The sequence below is a fragment of the Camellia sinensis genome, chromosome 4, assembly GCF_055761805.1.
Source record: "Camellia sinensis isolate YWXY chromosome 4, ASM5576180v1, whole genome shotgun sequence".
NCBI lineage: Eukaryota > Viridiplantae > Streptophyta > Magnoliopsida > Ericales > Theaceae > Camellia > Camellia sinensis.
The window spans coordinates 221,756,777-221,777,025 of record NC_138964.1 but is presented as its reverse complement, the minus strand read 5'-3'; the positions used below and the strand labels follow the sequence as shown (position 1 = coordinate 221,777,025).

At 32.8% G+C, this 20,249-nt stretch overlaps 2 protein-coding genes and 1 non-coding gene across 3 annotated transcripts; 2 read left to right on the top strand and 1 right to left on the bottom strand.

The window, feature by feature from the left end:
- The first annotated feature begins 204 nt into the window (after positions 1–204).
- On the top strand, positions 205–8,597 carry LOC114284554 (ribulose-phosphate 3-epimerase, cytoplasmic isoform). Its single transcript, XM_082867645.1, is given in 8 exon segments — positions 205–338; positions 2,276–2,338; positions 2,443–2,549; positions 2,653–2,673; positions 6,981–7,057; positions 7,337–7,429; positions 7,511–7,552; positions 8,188–8,597. Coding segments are annotated over 8 exon segments (702 nt in total). The 3' UTR covers positions 8,353–8,597.
- Positions 8,598–15,147: 6,550 nt separating this feature from the next.
- On the bottom strand, positions 15,148–15,925 carry LOC114286337 (putative calcium-binding protein CML23). The gene has a single exon (XM_028229528.2). It carries the CDS (start codon positions 15,695–15,697, stop codon positions 15,263–15,265), a length of 435 nt encoding a protein of 144 aa, XP_028085329.2. The 5' UTR covers positions 15,698–15,925; the 3' UTR covers positions 15,148–15,262.
- Positions 15,926–19,560: 3,635 nt separating this feature from the next.
- Positions 19,561–19,633, top strand: TRNAK-CUU (transfer RNA lysine (anticodon CUU)). Its single transcript has one exon. It is a non-coding gene; the product is annotated as a tRNA-Lys (tRNA).
- The last annotated feature ends 616 nt before the right edge of the window (positions 19,634–20,249 follow it).

Genomic DNA, 20,249 nt, shown 5'->3' with positions numbered 1-20,249 from the left:
GTACAAACGTGACATTCAATTACAAAAAAAATTAATTATCTTCTCAAAAATAAAAATTTCAACTTATTAAAATAATCAAAAATTAAAATAGTAACTTTCCAATGGGGCTAGTCTAAAAACGGACATCGTCAGGAGGACATCCACATTCACATCCACATGCCAGCAGCAACAGATCTATCTCGGAGTGGATTCCAAGGCCAAAAGATGCCGACAGCGAAGATAGCACTGTCGATGCTGTCATCGGACTTCGCCAACTTGGTCTCTAAGGCCCATCGCATGCTTCACTTCGGCGTCGATTGGCTTCACATGGACATCATGCTCTCTCTCTCTCTCTCATAGTTTCTTTTCTGTTATACTATGTTTAGATTGGGTGATTTGGAAATAAAAGAAAGGAAATTGAAAGATATATATTTTCTTTACTTGTTTTGACAAGTTTAGTAAAGAGAAATGGAAAGAAATTGAGAGAAACTTATTTACCTTATAATCCTCATTTTCAATCTTCCTAAAAGTAGAGAGATTGGAAGAGAAAAGAAATCAAAAGATTTTTATATTTTCATAATACCAATTTTATCTCTATAAAAATAAAAGAAATAAAATGATTGACACCTATATCCTCAAAATATAAAAATGTTATTTTGGTAATATAACATAAAACAGTTTATTTTTTTTCTTTTAAATCTAACCAAATAAAAGAGAGAAATTATAATCATTTCGTTTCTTTTATTTGTTAATTACCCAAACAAGAATGAGAGAAATTACAATTTTTTTTTTCTCTTATAATTTAAGTAATTATTTCTTTTCTTTTTTCTCCTCGGTTCCAAACATAGTGTTAATTTTGATTTGGTTTTTCAGTATATGTTTCGGGGTGATGGTAAAAAAGACAGAAAGAAAGTGATACGAATGCAATGGGTGTTTCGAGATTTTGCATTTCTGTTTCCAAAACCACAAAAAACTAACAGAGGAGTACAAACCAGAATTTTTTAACCAATTTACTCATAAATAGTAACTACGGTTCAAATTCATTTCACTTATATATCTACGCTTCAATTTGATCTCCATCATGAACAAATTCTGGGACCATAAATCTAGGTTCCTAACTTTTTCAAAAAACTAAGGACAGATTATACTAATAGTTTTATAGTTTGGAAAACTCATCTCATTTGGTTTTAATTTTTTAATTGTGACATATTTGATCTGAATTTTGAAACTTGTTCTAAATAAGAACAATTAAAAATATTATTGCTTAATTTCAAGGGTAAAATTACCAATTTGATAAAATATAAACTAATTTAATAAAAATAAATGTCAAAAAAATATTTTAAAAATTTTAAAAATTATTTCTATCCACAAAAGATAAAATTATGTAAAATTGATAAATCTTTTAAGCATTTTTTTTTTACCAAATTAATATTTACTATATATTTAGATGATGATTATGTAATGGATGTTTGTTAAAATTTTAATGTGTAATCGATATATTTAATATATAAATTGTTTTTAATTTTGAATTTTTTGATTTAATAGATAGGTTTGATAATGATATCAAAGTTGTCGTCATATTTGACTTTTGAAAAAATAGAAACTAATTTAATGAAAATAAAAACAATCACTCATTACATGATTATCATCCAAACACATAATAAAAATTAATTTGATAAAATAAATAAATAAATTTCTAAAAGTTATATAAATTTTACATAATTTTATCTTTAGAGTGTGGAAATAATTTTTAAAAATTCAAAAATATTTTTTGACATTTATTTTTGTAAAATTTATATTTTATCAAATTGACGATTTTGCCCTTGAAATTAAACAATGGTATCTTCAATTGTCCTTATTTGGAATAAGATTCAAAATTTAGGATCAAATGTATCACAATTGAAAAATCAAGGACTAAAGTGACACAAAACTCAAATTATAGGGACCGTTAGTACAATTTGCCCAAAAAACTAATAAGGAAATTTTGAAAACTATACCAAACAAATCTAGTTTCTACCTTAGCTAGGATTTATGCTAGATTTATCTTCTTCTTTTTTTCTCTTTTTTGGCAGCTGGTATATGTTCATTTGGTTGAACTGATTTTCTCTATCAGTTTAAATAATTTTCTTCCAAAAAAAAAAAAACTTACTGGGTTTTATGTTGGTTTATCTGCAGGATGGGTAGGTTGGACTCTTGGCTAAAACCATAATATCCTTACCCGTCATTGCCAGTAATGGGATCTCTAACTTGTAACAATTTTATTGTTTGAACTTATGTTGGGTTTTCTTTTTCACAGACACTTTGTCGCAAATCTCACAATTGGTGCTCCTGTCATTCAAAGTCTTAGAAAGCACACAAAGTAATGTCACTTTGCTTCTAAATTATTCTAAATATCAACTTCAAAAGGGTGTTGGAATATTTTCAGTTTAGAAAGAGCAAGTATGGTTTCTTCTTTTCTTCAAGGGCGTATTTGGATTGTCACCTTATGGTCACAAATCCTATTGATTATGTGGAACCTTTTGGAAAAGCTGGTGCTTCCGGTTTTACATTTCATGTTGAGGTATCCAAAGGTGTGCTACTCTATTGTCCGGATTGTTCTTTCGTTTTTCTGGGTGTTTGTTTGTTTCTCAATTTTTTGATGATGGAAGGGTTACATGGTTTTGCCTTTTACAGACAATTGCCAAGAACTTGTTGTGGGGATATATTTTCTGAGTACCAACACGTGGCAAGGTGATGCCGACGTGTCAGCCGAGGTGCCACGTGTCTTGGTCGTGACGCCGAGGTGATCTCGGTAAAGCCGAGATTATCTCCGAAGATATCGGAATCCGAGATAAGCGGATAAGGGACAAAAGTCCTAGAATGGGAGAAGACTTCAGTTTGGATTAATATAAGACTCTTAAAGAGTTTATCCTAATTCAAGTGTGAGTCCAAGATTAGCAGTAATCCTGAGTCCATAGAAGTCAGGCTTCTATTGAGACTAGGTTTATGTTGGCTATAAAAGAGAGGCACCCCCATGGGTCTAAGGTATGCTTTTGATACTCAAGCTTATGAGTTTAGTACTTGATTTATCTTTGAGAGATATGCTGACTTGATCGTCGGAGTGCCCCCGGGTGGTCGAAACCACCGCGGGATTCTTATATTTCTGTTGCAGGTCAGTCAGGTGCCATCTATTCTGCTGATACTCTCCAGCTGGTTACTAAGCGGGCAGTGTGGTCGGAAAATCACCCACACAATTTGGCGCCATCTGTGGGAAAGAAAGAAGAATAGATGGCCAATGACGGACAGAAGGATCAGATTAGAAACAATGCTCCTATTAAGAGTGGGAGACCTATCAATCTCGACATTGAAGGGGACGATCGCAACATAGAAACTCGTGACCAGAGTCACAGAGTGAAAGACGCCGGCCAGGAAGGTGACGCACCAAAGACAACAGATCGAAGCGGATACTACAACGAAGATGACCTCCAGGTATGGAAGGATAGATACTTGCGGAGGAACGAAGACCCTTCCAGAAGGGATGCAAAGACAGGGGGCATGAGCACTCCCAAGGAGATAACATTCAAGTATAGAAGAGCTCAACTTGAGTGAGCAAAACTCGGATCCCAGATCCCAGAAGACATGATCTCGACCTAGATGAGTAGGTCCGAGAAAAGAAGCGCTCAACTTGAGTGAGCAGATCCAAGATTCCAGAAGATAAGATCTCGGCACCTGAGTCCGAGAAGAGAAGAGAACAATGAGCAGATCTCAGATCCCAGAAGATAAAAAGGAAACACACAAGATTAGACTAAAGTTGGCCAGAATTGAGACGTATGCTAGGGCCAAGGAGGACATGCCGGGAACAAAGGCATCGGAACAAGAAAAGAGAAACGGCTCGCCGATGCGAGGCCGAAAATCAAACTCAGGTTAGAGCCAAATAGAGAAACCAAGGCCGACAACCTCGGCTTGAATTCAACCTCGGCGACAAGGTCGAAGCTACATGTATGATGAGAACCCAAATGGATTTTAAGTTCACATTGGGGGCGCAGAGAAGAAGAATGTGTTTACCACTTGTTGAAATTTGTGGACAATTTACAAGTTGGTTAAACCGAAAAGTATTGCTTAACACTTGTTGAAATTTGTAGCAATTTACAAGTTGAAGTTAAGCCGAGATGGTTCCTTATCTTCACTTGTTGAAATTTGTAGCAATTTACAAGTTGAAGTTAAGCCGAGATGGTTCCTTATCTTCACTTGTTGAAATTTGTAGCAATTTACAAGTTGAAGTTAAGCTGAGATGGTTCCTTATCTTCACTTGTTGAAATTCGTAGCAATTTACAAGTTGAAGTTAAGCTGAGATTATTCCTTATCTTCACTTGTTGAAATTTGTAGCAATTTACAAGTTGAAGTTAAGCCAAGATTACTGTTTCTCTTCGCTTGTTTAAATTCGTAGCAATTTACGAGTTGAAGCAAAGCCGAGGTTATTGCTAAACACTTGTAGCAATCTACAAGTTGGTTAAAACAGAGAAGATGCTTAACACTTGTTGAAATTTGTAGCAATTTACAAGATAACGTTAAGTCGACATATAATCATCTGTTGAAATTTGCAGCAATTTACAGGTTGAGGAAAAAGCTAAGTATGTTGTTTAAACACTTGTTGAAATTCGTAACAATTTACAAATAGATTATTGTTTAACACTTGTTATGTTAATCCTTGTTGATCCCTGTTACAGTATATGTTAATCCTTGTTGAAATTTGTAGTAATTTACAAGTCAGCTAGACCGAGATCACCGTTTAAACACTTGTTGAAACTTGAGAAAAAGTTTGCAAAGTTAACATTGAGTAGTATATCTTTCGCACTTGTTAGAATTTATGAAAAGTTTGCAGGTCAGTATCTTACCGAAGTAAAAGTTTTTTAGCTATTATACCCGAGGTATGTAACCCCGAGAAGATTGCACAAAGGAGGCAAAGTATGAAAGGCATGCAAAATATTCTAAGTATAGAATCATGCAATAGCAGTTAGAAGAAGATCAAGACAGAATTCATGGTGATTGACACGCCTTCACCATACAATATCATCTTGGGAAGGCCATGGCTGCATACAATGGGGGCAGTTCCCTCAACGTTGCATCAACTACTGCGGTTCCCAACAGAACATGGGATTGAAGAAGTCAGAGGGGATCAACTGCAGGCGGAGAATTGCTCCATGGCAACAATGAAATCCACCTGCAACATTCGAGAACTAGAGAAGGCAGAGATTGAAAACGAGGACATAGAGGTACTAGATGATGTCAGCAAGGAACCAGTCGAGAGGTGTGAAGAGACACTGAAAGCCCTCGTCCAGGAGAATGATCAAGAAACGCTTCTTTCTTCTCGGCTTAGGCTTAGCCGAAGAAGAAGAAAGGGAATTGGAAGCTTTTTTGAGAGCAAACATTGAGGTATTTGCTTGGACACCTTACGAAATGCCTGGCATTGACCCCGAGGTCACGTGTTGCAAATTGAACGTCGACAGGTCAACCAAACCTGTACTCCAACGAGCAAGAGGCCAACGTTGATGCACGTCGAAGCAATAGAAGTAGACAGACTTCTGGAGCTCAGGGCCATCCGAGAAGTCAATTACCCGACATGGCTATCAAATACAGTGAAAAAAGGAATGATAATCAAGGAGCAAGAGATGTTAACATCGGCCAACAACAGACATTTTTCAGAAACAAAAAAGTTAGCTGGGAGAGTTTCTCTACCATGATCTCGGCGACAATTTTAAGAAGGGACGTGGTTCTAAGACTATGCAGAAAACAGAAACGAAGACAAGAATCTGGAAATACAACAAGAAAAAACAAGAAAAGAAAAATCAGAGTCAAGAAGATGACAAAGTTCAAAAATAAAGCCAAGTGCACAGGCACTAAGTAAGTATGTAAAGAACAAAAAAGTAATGACCCAGACACAATGCTAGCAACAGAAAGCGGATATGACAAGAACAAGTGCCAGGCATTCAAACAATTCAAGACTTGAAGACAGATGAAAATAGAAGGCAACAGATGGCAAATAAACAGATTTAAAGTAAACAGATTCAAAAGACTTATGAAAGATTGAGCTTAATAGCAAATAAAGAGTTTATGAACCTACAAAGTGAAATGAACGCCGATATGAAAATCGCCGGAGTCAAATAGATGACTGGAAATCGGGAACTCACCAGAGAGTGTGAGTGGAGCAGTTGCAAAGCTCTTGGAGTTTACGAATTAATGGAATCAGAACCTCTGCTAGGAGGTGTGATTTCAAGCAGCTTGGAAAACATGAAGCTTGATACTTGACACAAGTGGACAGTAAGGTCCAAGGAACTTTGAGGTCGGCGAGTTCGATCTCGGACAGAGGGGCACAAATGAACGAACAGTGTAGGTTCTATCACCTCAGAATACCGAGGTAATAGAACCTAGGGGGCAGTTGTGGGGATATATTTTTTGAGTACCAACACGTGGCAAGGTGATGCCGACGTGTCAGCCGAGGTGCCACATGTCTTGGTCGTGACGCCGAGGTGATCTCGGTAAAGCCGAGGTTATCTCCGAAGATATCGGAATCCAAGATAAGTGGATAAGGGACAAGAGTCCTAGAATGGGAGAAGACTTCAGTTTGGATTAAGATAAGACTCTTAAAGAGTTTATCCTAATTCAAGTGTGAGTCCAAGATTAGCAGTAACCCTGAGTCCATAGAAGTCAGGCTTCTATTGAGACTAGGTTTATGTTGGCTATAAAAGAGAGGCACCCCCATGGGTCTAAGGTATGCTTTTGATACTCAAGCTTGTGAGTTTAGTACTTGATTTATCTTTGAGAGATATGCTGACTTGATCGTCGGAGTGCCCCCGGGTGGTCGAAATCACCGCGGGATTCTTATATTTCTGTTGCAGGTCAGTCAGCTGCCATCTATTCTGCCGGTGCTCTCCAGCTGGTAACTAAGCGGGCAGTGTGGTCGGAAAATCACCCACACATTTGTCAAACAGATTATGTCAAAGGGTATCCTATCTAAAAAAAAAAAAAGATTATGTCAAAGGGTATGAGTCCTGGTGTGGCTTTAAAGCCTGGAACTCCTATTGAAGATGTGTATCCACTTGTAAGCATTTGCCTTATTTCTTGTTATTTTAAGTTCTTAAGTTTTGATATTTACCTGGCATTTTCCCTTTAACAAAGTGAAGAAGTTACAGTGATGTATTTAAACTAAAGATTATTTGATAACGTGTGTTGGTGAGTAGAAACAAATTTGCATGCTTCGTTAGCGGAGTAGAGTTACATTGAAATTAAAATAAAGATTGTTTGATCCTTATTTGTCATTAAATAGAAACTAAATGCTTCTGTAGAGTATGCTAGCATTTAGCAGTTTCCTACTCTGCAGCTCGATGGTGAAAATCCTGTGGAAATGGTTCTTGTGATGACTGTGGAACCTGGACTTGGTGGACAGAAGTTCATGCCAGAAACAATGGATAAGGTGCATAAACACCGTTGTTCTTTCTATTGATGTTGTTATTCCATCCTTCTCATTTTGGTTGTCCGTAACTGTGGTTTTCAGGTATGCACACTCAGAAAGACGTATCCATCACTTGATATAGAGGTAAGCCCATTTCTAACTGTGATGCTTTAGTTTTATATTCTACTTGAATACCGTGATTGAATTCACTATGCATGTTGCTGTTTTGCTAGTCTGCATCGAAGCTACCTGAAACTAACTCTCCAAACACCAAATGCTATTAGGGATTTTTTATTATTGGCATCTAGTGATGGATTCTTGAAACCTATCAGAGATTTTTTGGAAACGCTAAACACACTGCGTTGCTGCTAGAATTTTCATGAATCGAAAAAAAAACGTTATGAAGTTGTTTATAACGAGAAAATACCTGTCTTAATAGATGAAGGTGGGTCTCAATTAGATGTGTTTTTGAAAATGTGAGAGCAGTGACATCAAAAATTATCTATTAAGTGACGTCTTTATTCTAGCCATAGTGAAAAGAGATTGATATACATTAATGCTAATGTGAATTTAGAGCTTATAATAGTTAATTCACCTACTATTTTGCTGGTTCAATGCGAACTACATTCTTGACACAGCTGGATGATTTGTAGACTCAAAAAGACAATGCACTGCACCCAAATACTTAAAACATGGAACATACTTATGAACATCTTTCAATTTTTTTTTCTTGTTTAAAGTGACAATTTTTTTGGATGCCCTTTGACTTTGTTATGCAGGTGGATGGCGGTTTGGGGCCTTCAACCATTGACGTGGCGGCTTCAGCAGGAGCAAACTGCATTGTTGCGGGAAGTTCAGTTTTAGGAGCTTCTGAGCCAGCCCAAGTTATATCACTCTTGAGAAAGAGCGTGGAGGAAGCCGATAAAGGCAAGATACTTGCATGATGATTGAATAAACGCATTTACTGTGTACACTAATGATCTGTTAATGTTTTACTATATGAAATAAATAATGTAATGAAATAATAGGTTTTGCTAGTGTCATGCTTTGTTTTGGCATTTTTGTACTTTTTGGTGAAGCTCATACACAGTTTTTCTGCAAACTGTAAGTTTAAGTGAAGGTTTGAAGTTGAATCATGTCAATGTTGTTTTGCATATTCTCAATAAATGTAGGGTAGAAGTTAAATTCAGTTCTTGATTTTTCTATCATTCTTTTTTTTTTTTTTTTTCATTTGATAAATTAAGCTCATATTTGGTTAGCTGTCAAAACCCCAAAATCCAATTTGGGATCAGTTCTTCTACTTGCACAATGAGATCAGATCTTCTACTTATACAAAAACCAATTCATGGACATCTTCATTTGGGATTTCCAGACAATAATATCCAATTGATCAATCATCGCAAGGGAAAATCAAAATTGTGGAGGATCGGAATTTCGCTTCTTTTTTTTTTTCTTTTTTTTTTTTTTTGAGGAATTTTGCTGTTAGTGAGTGGGGGTTGTGTTTGGAACAAGCATAGCACATCACTCATAATTTGCCATCTCCATTTTGTCTCTTACAGCACGACACAAAAGTGATGGCTGCTTATTTGTTACAAATTATCATATCATTTTTTTTTATTTTTTTACATATTTTTTTTTTTATAAAAAATTAAAAAATTACTTAATAAATAATTTCCAAAAACATTCTAATTGGGGCATTATATGATAACGTCTCAAGATCACTCAATAACTTATTCTAAAATTCAGTAAATTTTTTCTGAGATAAAATTTTGGGTCTCTATTAAGGAGAATGATATGTAAATTATTATACAAAATTTATAAAAAGAATCATATGATAGTAATATTTATAAAAAAAATAAAATGAAGATAATAATAAGTATTTTTATTATAATGAATAAATCACGAGTATAAGAAAATTCTTTACATAAATTTGTTTGTCAATTAATGGCGTTCAAAAAAATGTTAACGGGTCTTAGACTTTTGGTTTCTTGATACGCCAAGTTGGTAGGATCACGTGTATATTGTATTTAACAATCTAAATTTAATGCACACGCGTTGTGTATATAATGAATCTCAAATTGAGCTTTTAGGTCACAAGTAAAAAAAAAATCAAAAATGTTAGAGGTCTCAAAAATTCTACTAAAAGTTTTACCAAATGTTTCACATAGGTTGGGACCCATATGGGACACATCCCACACTCATATGAAACATTTGGTAAAACTTTTAATAGAATATTTGAGATCTCTAATATTGCTAAAAAAATACTTTTTCGTGATGGTGATATTTGTGGAGTTCTTCCACAATAAAAAAGATGTCGGTGCGATTTGTGACACGTTTCCGATTGATTTTTTTTTTTTGGGTGTTGCAGTTCGTCACATGTTGTAGGTCATTAGATTATGAAGTCAAGAGTCAAACACATTCTTCCTTTCTCTAATGAGAAAAATTAGTTCGGCACATGTTGTAGGTTGATTGGATTATAAATTTAACAAATTTTTTCTCTAATGAAAATTTTTAGAAAGTTGGTCAAAATTTGATTTTTTTATTTTTTTTTTAAAAATATAAAAATGTAGAGAGGTGAGGGCCACTATGTAAAATTTAACTTAATATTTAACTTTTAACTACCGGACCTAATTATATCGTGATTTAGGGTTGCTATATTGTTATACTCTTATCAATTATAAATTATTATATTCCTTATTATTTTTTAATTATTTAATATAAAATTATGAGTCTCATTTTATTTGTCAATCACAATATACTGTAAATACTAGATCACCAATTAACTTCTCCTCCAATAAACTTCATTAATCTTCTACACCAAAAAATAAATTAAGAAAGAAAAATGGCATGAACCGAGACGTATCAATTCATAATTAATTTAGAATGTGTTTGTATAGTGCATATTAAATAGATAAAGTGTGAAACCTATAAGTAAAGTAAATTTCAACCATTAATTTTTTTTAAAAATAAATTCTAGGTTCATAAGTCTAAATTTTAAATTTATAGTGTGGGGATATATTTTCTGAGTACCAACACGTGGCAAGGTGACGTCGACGTGTCAACCGAGGTGTCACGTGTCCTGGTCGTGACGCCGAGGTGATCTCGGCAAGGCCGAGGTTATCTCCGAAGATGTCGGAATCCGAGATAAATAGATAAGGGACAAGAGCCCTAGAATGAAAAGGGAACTCAACCTGGATGAGGGACAAGAGTCCTAGAATGAGAGAAGATTTCAGTTTGTATTAAGATAAGACTCTTAGAGAGTTTATCTTAATCTTACTGGGAGTTCAAGATTAGCAGTAATCCTGAGTCCATAGAAGTTAAGCTTCTATTGGGAATATGTTTATGTTGGCTATAAAAGAGAGGCACCCCCATTGGTCTAAGGTATGCCTTTTAGGCTCAAGCTTGTGAGTTGAATAATTGATTATCTTTGAGAGATATACTGACTTGATCGTCGGAGTGCCCCCGGGTGGATGAACCACCGCGGGATTCTTATATTTCTGTTGCAGGTCAGTCAGATGCCATCTATTCTGCCAGTGCTCTCCAGCTGAATTACTGAGTTGGTAATGTGGTCCGAAAATTTCCCACCCATATAGTATTGTTGATAAATAAATACAGCATATTTGTAGAATTAAGGTGCGTTGAAAAAACCTTTTTCACAAATTAGTCTTATGGAGTTGATGCTGTTGGGGATGTTTCTCGAATTTAATCGGGAGATTGATAATATATAAATATAAAATTTTTATATATAATAATTTAACTCAGTGTAAACATTTAGGGATTATTTGAGATATTTTAAATAAGTGTATTTTTTGACTTTTTATGAAATATAAATTGGGTTTGAAATGATGTGGAAGAGAGATGATGTGACTTAAATAGGATAACAACTTTTTTAGAGATGTCAAACTTAACCTTAATTTTAAAACAAAGCACTTAAGAACACATATTTTGTGTTGTAAATAAATATAACTTCTCATAAATGTGCTAAGCTAAGGCAATTGAGAAAGAGAAGGATTAAATTAGCGAAAACCAACTGGGCTTAGCTTAATTGGTCATCATATTTTTCGTAGGGCTTAGTCCTAAGGAGCTTATGGGTTTAATTTTTCTTAGGAATGTTGAATTAAGGGAGTGCAAGTACTTAGGTGCTTTGTCAAAAGTAAAGAAATTTTGTCACATAAATGCTAATCTAACAACTAACAACTAATATTTGTCGTTAAAAAAAAAAAAGGAATAAATTAGCGAAGGGCACCAAGTGAACAAAAAGAATCATTAAGGCGGGTTGCACAAGGGGTGTCCGCGGTTCGGATTTGGACAATTTGCGGATCGGTTTGAACCTGCCCACTTCTATGCGGTTTGGGAAAAAGTCAACCCGCAACCACCCGCAGTGCGGTTTGCGGTTTGTACGGAGAGGGTTCGCGAATGTGTGGACGGTTGTGGGCAGTTTGCAGATTGGACTTTTTTCTTCAAAAATTTATTTTTGAACTTTTTTATCCCATTTTGTAAAAATTTATTTTGAGCTCTTTTCTCCTCATTTTTTAAAATGCTCCAACATTAATAATTAATGAATTAAAACTTATAAAATTAAAAATACAACAAAATCAATTTATAACACAAACAAATCATTCAAAATTTTAAATCAAATCATAAACTAACACAGGTATATATTTCAAAATCCTAAACTAAAACTCCATATTTATTAAGGAATTTACAATTCCAAATCACATTTCATCCGAGACAAGTTCAGTTATGAAACAATAACAATATGATCAATATTTATTCAGTTTTAGTTAATATAATACTATTAGCAAAGGTAATGCTAGAGTAAGTTCAAAACTAAATGGTGTTTTGTTTTGGGCAAAAATATCTAGGTAGGATATAAGAATGAAATCAACGGTTAAGATTAAAAAAAAATAATTAAAAAAAAGTACAGGTGGGTTCTTGCAGGTGCGAGTTAAACCCATAACTCGCCTGTAACCTGCAAACATGTCATATTTTAAACTACATCCGCATGTATTGTGTCTGCGAAACCGCCCATTTATATACGGGTTAGGCGGATTGGGCGGGTTTTGCGGATTGGATAAACCGTTGCCTACCCTTAAGCTGCACCCACTTCGAATTTTTTTTTGCCTATTTTGAGAAATGTTTTTTCTTTTAGTTTATTAATTTTTTATTAAAAAAAATGTATAAAAAAATAGAGAAATAATTTGACTCAAATAAATCAATAAACTATTTTTTATTTTTTATTTATAATCTTTTCCAAAGAGGCCATGAATTAGTGAATTGGACAAAATCTTTTATACAATAACACGTTACGGGTGAAATAAATTTCATTGTGAATATGAAATACGAGATAGATAACAAATAAAAATGCGAGATAGATAACAAAGATGCAGGTTGCTTAGGATCATTCATAGATTTTCGACTTCGAAACTGAAAACTGCACTAACCGTTAAACCCAAAGAAGTAAAAAATGTATCATCTCGTATAAAATATAAAATTGTTAACAGAGTTGGTACATTATAATTTTTTAAAGGACAAATTACAAAAAAAAAATAGGATTTCATGTGTTTTTTAATTTAAATCCCAAGGTTTAATTTGTCAGGTTCCAATTTTGACAAATTAAACTCTGAAATTTTTTCCGTATTTCAATATGAACCCTCCGTTCATATATTAAACGAACGGAATCTTGGCAAAATTTTCAAATTCAAACACACATGTTCAAGCACTTATATTTCTCTCATCGTAATTTCGTTTTGTCTCATTTTTGTGTCGTTGGATTCACCTCATGGCCTAGGTATTCATTTCACCCATCATACGCCTTGTTTCACCTCTTTTTACATGTCGTTGGAATTCTGAAAGTCGGCTAAAAATAAGATTTTTCTCTCTTTGTCAAAATTTTCAGATTTAAACACACATATTCAAGCACTTGTATCTCCTTCGTCGAAACTCCATTTTACCTTATTTTTGTGTCGTTGGATTTACTTCATGGCTTAACTTTTGTTTCACCTCTCATAAGCCATGTTTCACTCCTTTTTTCATACTGTCGAAGCTCTGAAATTTGGCCAAAAATAAGATTTTTCTCTCTTTGGACAAAATTTTCATATTCACACCTACATATTCAAGTGTTTGTATCTCCCTCATTGTAACTTCTTTTCGCCTCATTTTTGCGTTATTGAATTCATCTTATGACCTAATTTTCATTTCACTCCTCATATGTCTTGTTCCACATCTTTTTGCATGCGGTCAAAGCTTCAAAAGTTGGCCAAAAATAAAAAAATAAAAAATCTCTTTTTTTTTCCCCTTCTTTCTCTATTTTCTATCTCCATGCTTCTTCCTTCTTACTTTCTTTCCACTATTATTCTTGTTTTACCTTTTCCTTTATGGTCCTTCCACTGAGCTTGTGATGGCCATCGAACCGCCAACGGTGGCGGTGTCGTCAAGTATATATATATATATATAACTTACAAGAATGGAAAGAAGCATAAGAGTGGGGGAAGGGCCATGAAAGAAAAGGAAAAGAGAGAATAATTGTGACAAAAAATGAGAAATGAAGAAATATGGAGATAGAAGATAGACGAAGAAAGAAAGAAGAGAGAGAGAGACCTCTAACAACACATAAAAAGAGGTGAAACAAGGTGTATGAGGAGTGGAATGAAAATTAGACCATGAGATGAATCTAACGACACGAAAATGATGTGAAACAGAACTACGACGAGAGAGATATAAGTGTTTAAACATGTGTACTTGAATCTAAAAATTTTGTTCAGAGAGCAAAAAAAAAAATAATAATAATAATCTTTTTGGCTAACTTTCAGAACTTTGACAGCAATAAAAAAGAGATGGAACGAGGCGCATGAGGGGTGGAATGAAAACTAGGTCATGAGGTCAATTCAATGACACAAAAATAAAGCGAAACGAAGTTACAATAAGGGAGATACAAATGCTTGAACGTATATATTTGAATTTGAGAATTTTGCCCAAATTCCGTTAGTTCAATCGAACGGATATAGATGGGGGTTCATATTGAAACACGGAAGAAACTCCAGAGTTTAATTTGTCAAAATTGAAGCCCTAAGGTTTAAATTAAAAAACACACGAATTCTTGGAGTTTTTTTTTTTTGGAAAAATTATGCAAATAGTCTCTATAGTTTACACGATGTGTCAACTTGGTCCTTATTATTTCAATTTTCTCGATTTTGCTTCTTAATTTAACGAATTGTGTCATTTTAGTCAAATAAATAACGGTTGTTAAATTAATTTAACGGAAAGTCAAACAATGTGTTAATTTGGTCCTGAATTTTTCATAATGTGTGAATGTAGTCCCTGTCAAAATCGAGAAAATTGAAACTAAAATGACCAAATTGACACATCGTGTAAAGTACAGGGACCAAATTAACACATTGTTTAACTTTCTATTAAATTAACTTAATAACCGTTATTTATTAGACTAAAATAATACAATCCATTAAATTAACAGGTAAAATCGAACAAATTGAAACTGCAGGGACCAAATGGACACATCGTGCAAACTATAGAGACTATATGCATAATTTACCTTCTTTTATTTATTTATTTATAATTTGCCCTTTTTTAAATATAATGAAACTCTTTTGTCTTTTTAGCCCCGTCCATGTATGCTTATTTATGCTCGAACACTTGAAGAACAATTTATCATAAGAATAAATTAAATTTAAAAAATAAATAAAAAAAAGTATTACATTGGCCTGGAAGGCGCGAAAAAAGAACAGTAATCTGAAAGAATGTTATTCATAAGATATATACATTGCCGCGTGAACATGATCATCAAGATTCAAATGCATATACAGAAAAGTAGACAACGTAGTAATCTCTGCTCATCTAAGACATCATAATCCTAAATTCATCAAAACTGAGAACACCATCGCCATTAAGATCATAGTAAGCTATCATCAACTTACAGTCTCCAATGCTTTTCGACTCGCCAAGCTTCTTAAGCATCCTCTTCAAGCTCTTAGGCGTAATGCAACCACGCCCATCCACATCATACATTTTGAAAACCTCTCTCAATTCTCTCACCTTCTCTTCTTCTCCTTCCTCTCCTCCTTCCATTAACCTCTCAAAGTCCTCCAACCCCAACAACCCATCTCCATCAGAATCCATCAACAAGATCGCCGCCTCAGCCTCTTCAAGCGAAAGCTCGCCGCCTATTGAACCGACACAAAGTTGCAGCTCTGAAGCTGATATCTTGCCATTTCCATCGCCGTCGAAGTGGTTGAATACACGTTTGTATTGCTGGCTTAAGCTCTTCTCCATTTTAAAGCAAATAGTACAGAACAGATTGAATTACAAAGTATATTAAGAGTGGATATGAAATATCAATAGCAGAATTCAAGTTAAGTTAAATTGAATGAATGAGATATACATAGAGAAGAAGAAAGTATTTATTTATGTGGAGATAGTAGGTGGATACGTGTGTGCAGATATGTATGGATGGAGTTGGGGTTGGATTTGAGCTGAAAAAGGTGGGATATGTGTATAGAATTTGTTGTCTTTGACTAATATTATATTGTATATAGGCGTGGGCTTTACGCGTGGCAAGGGTGCGAGGTGGTTCTCAGAAACCGACTTTCTTTGCGGGGTCGATAGGTAAGAGATGAGAAGTTGCGGGGTGTTTTCGTAGAAACATTTTGGTTGGATCATCAACCGCCCCAACAATTTTTTTTTTTTTAAAAGAACCGCCATATTAAAAACTTTAATCATGTCTTCTATGGGTATTTATTAAAATTTAAATGATAAGATAGATAGTGTCACTCATTTAGGAGAAGTTGTTGGTAAGAATATGATATATATATATATATATATATTTTGTGATTGACGAATGAAATTAGATTCATAATTTTGTACTGAATACTTAAAAAACTTAAAGAAGTATAGAGATCTGTAATTGGCCTACTTTATAGTCACGGAGTGACTCAGAAATAATCAATAATTTTTTCTCTTCTTAATTGAGATATGTTGTAGTTTAGTATTTATTGTAATTACTATCAGTACTAGCTTTGACTTTTTCCGAGATCAAAACGGATACTAAATATGGAGCATTTCATATAGGTTTTTTTTAAAAAAAATGGTACTTACAAAAAGTCTATTAAATTTTGCTTAAATATATATAATAAAATTTACAAAAAATTAAAAAATATATAAAATTGTTAATAATTTTTTTTAAAAAAATAGATAAATAGTTTTGTAAAATCAATAAATAAATAAAATAGATAGAAAAAGAAAATACTTTCACTATTGGTGATGGATGAAAGTTGAGAGAAGATTAATAATGTTGAGTTTTAGGCCTCAAATTTCTCTTTTTTTGAACTTTAATTAATCTTTAGGTGACTATGGCCCCGTTTGGTAGAGCTATGAGAAACTGGTTATAACTTATAGCCTAACAGCTTATAACTTATAACTGTGAACATAAGCTGATTTTTTATTTATAAATTAAACTTCTCTTCCCTTACTCAAAGAATAAGTTAATTTTTGACTTACAAAAAGCTATAAGTTGTATTATTAAACTAAACCAAATACATCAAAATAACTTAAATTAAAATAAAAATTAAAATAAACTGAAAATAAATTCTAGCAAGCAGAACCTATGCGTAACTTGCTTTTGCTTTGCTCTAGGACTTCTCTTCTTTTTTTTCTCTCCAATTTTGATTGTCAGTAAAGGAGGCACGAACAGCGACACAGGTACTATGATGATAGATTGGTTGAGCCTAAAATTTCTTTATACTTTAGTTTTAAAATATTTTAGAATATAAGTCGCGAGTTATTTGGTTAAAAAATTTTATTTGTCAATTTTAATTAAAAAGTTGAAAAATTATAATAAATTATCACATCGCTCTCTTTATTTTTCTATATAATTTTTCATAAAAAATTAAAAAATTATTAAAGTAACATGTCTCAAATGAGATCTTAATTTAGATTTATGTATTTATATTGGGCCTTTTTATGAATTTATATTTTAGATTGGGGCTTTTATCCATTAAGAGATGAGAAGTTGCGGGGTGTTTTCGTAGAAACATTTTGGTTGGATCATCAACCGCCACAACAAATTATTATTATTATTATTATTTTTTAGAATGAATCGCCATATTAACAACTTTAATCATGTCTTCCATCGGTATTTATTAAAATTTAAATGATATGATAGATAGGATCACTCATTTAGAAGAAGTTATTGGTCGGTTTAAAAACAGTATTTATATATATATATATATATATATATATATTGTGATTGGCTAATGAAATGAGATTTACAATTTTATATTAAGTGATTAAGAAACTTAATAATTAATAACTTCATAGAAATCTGTGATTGGTCTACTTTGTAGTCACATGGTGACTCAAAAATAATTAATAATTTTTTTTCATCTCATAATTGAGATACGTTATAGTTTAGTATATATTGTGAATAATATCAATACTAGATTTGACTTTTTCAGATGTCAAAGTGGATATGGAGCCTTTCATACATATTTTTAAAAAAAATGATACGTACGAAAAGTGTATTAAATTTTTCTTAAATATCTAATAAAATTTACAAAAAAAATAAAAAATATATGTAAAATGTTCATAAATTAAAAAAAAAATAGATAAATAGTTTTGTAAAATCAATCAATAAATAAAATAGATAGGAAAAGAAAATACTTTCACTGTTTGTGATGGATGAAAGTTGAGAGAAGATTAATAATGTTGAGTTTTAGGCCTCCAATTTCTCTTCTTTTGAACTTCAATTAATCTTTAGTACTGTGTTTGGTTGGAAAATTTGGGGAGGAATCTGGAAAGACAAAGGAAAAAGGTATGTAAAATTATGTGAAATATAATTATATTTTATTCACATTTCACCTATCTTTTTTATTTCTTTTTCTAAATCCCTCTTCAAATCCCCTAACTAAATACATAAATGACTATGTGTAACTTGCATTTGCTTTACTCTAGGACTTCTCTCTCTTTCTTTCTTTTCTCTCCAATTTTGATAGTCAGTTAGCGCCTCAAATTTCTTTATACTTAATTTAAAATTATTTTAGAATATAGGCCTCGAGTTTTTGGGTCTTTTTAATTTGTATAATGAATTTGTATTGGGCCTTTTTATAAATTTATATTTTAGATTGGGCCTTTTATCTATTAAGTTTAAATTGGGCATTTCATTCATTTAGGCTTTCGAACTTGTAATATTGAATTGAGCATTTTTTTAATGAAGTTAGAACAAGATTATAAATATTTTTGAGATCCCATTTTCAGCCTTTTTTGGATGGCCCAAAGAAGCTACTCTGTGGGCTTGCCCAAAACCGGGCCAGAATACTACTTAAATGATGTAATATGGTATTAGAAAAAAAAATTTAATCTTTAAATACTAACTCAGAATATAGAAATCGATATGCATGGTGTAGATTAGTTTATGAGATTCATTATAAGTCTTATTTTAATTATTTAAACGATTTTTTTTATTGACTCATAATTAATGGAAAAAAAATTGATAATTATAATTACAAATTTTTTTATATTTACTTTCCAAAGAATAGGCAATAAGTATACTTTTGAAATAGATTATCTAAATATGATGAAATCATGTAGTTATGATTATCAATTTTTTAATTTTATTTTATTGATGAACTATATACTGCGACCAATAAATTGAATTATTTATATTATTGAAGTGGAATTCCTAATTAGTTTCATTGCCCAAACAACAACATTCTGCAATCCAGTTGAATGGAATGTGGGTGCGAATTTGAGACTTATTGCTACATGGTTGAGAGGCATTGCTATATAACACTATCGAAGGTTGACTAGAACTTTGACTCTTTAGAATCTAACCTCAAAGATCACCCATCCATAATTAGACTCTTTTTTGAATGCATACATACAGCAACAAAGACACAATAAGGCTAAGGGGGGCCATGTCCACCCTTGATTTTGAAGAATTCTTTGGAATGACTAAGTTAAACTCAATGTCAAGCTGAGTTGGATTGAGACAACTCATTTGCTATTATTACATAGTGTTTTGAACTTGGTCTAACCTGATATTTGTCAACTTCATCCTAGAATAAAATCTTTGACAAGCAAGAACACATTATGGTGTTGAGACTGTTGATTAAAAGGTTAGGAAAACCTTTCAAGGAAAAGCCCGTCTAGCTCAGTTGGTAGAGCGCAAGGCTCTTAACCTTGTGGTCGTGGGTTCGAGCCCCACGGTGGGCGTGTTTTTGTGAACCATTTTTTAAACTCTGCATGCAAGGAAGGAGATCTCCACTGTCTAGTATATCAAGTACGCCACGCGTCGTCCATCAAACCACTAACCTCTCTACTACAGTGTTTTTTTTATAAAAAAAAAACTAAAATAGTTAATAAAGATAAAATAAATTAAAATTATTAATAAAAAAAAATATCTCATAATTATTTTACTTTTGTTTTCACAGCTATCAAATTAACTATAAAAAAAATATTAACTATCTTTCTAAATACAACTATTTTAATTAGATTAAAGTAACTAAATAGTCAATTTTGTTCACGTCGGAACCTACTTAATGATTTTATTTCGTAAATTCTCTTTTTATAGCTTTAAATTAAATAACGAAATTGTAATATATTTTTTATATAAAAACAAAAATAATATTTTCTTAGTAATATATAATATTTGAACAGTAGTCTTGATGTAATATTTTGAGTTTTATCATTTTTTGAATATAATGAATCTCTCGTATGAATTAAGACTTTTTATTGCTAACTTGTAAATAATCTTACAATATTATTTTTACATCTTTACTTTTTGTATCAGACGAATTATCAAATACTTTTGAAACACTCATTAACAAAA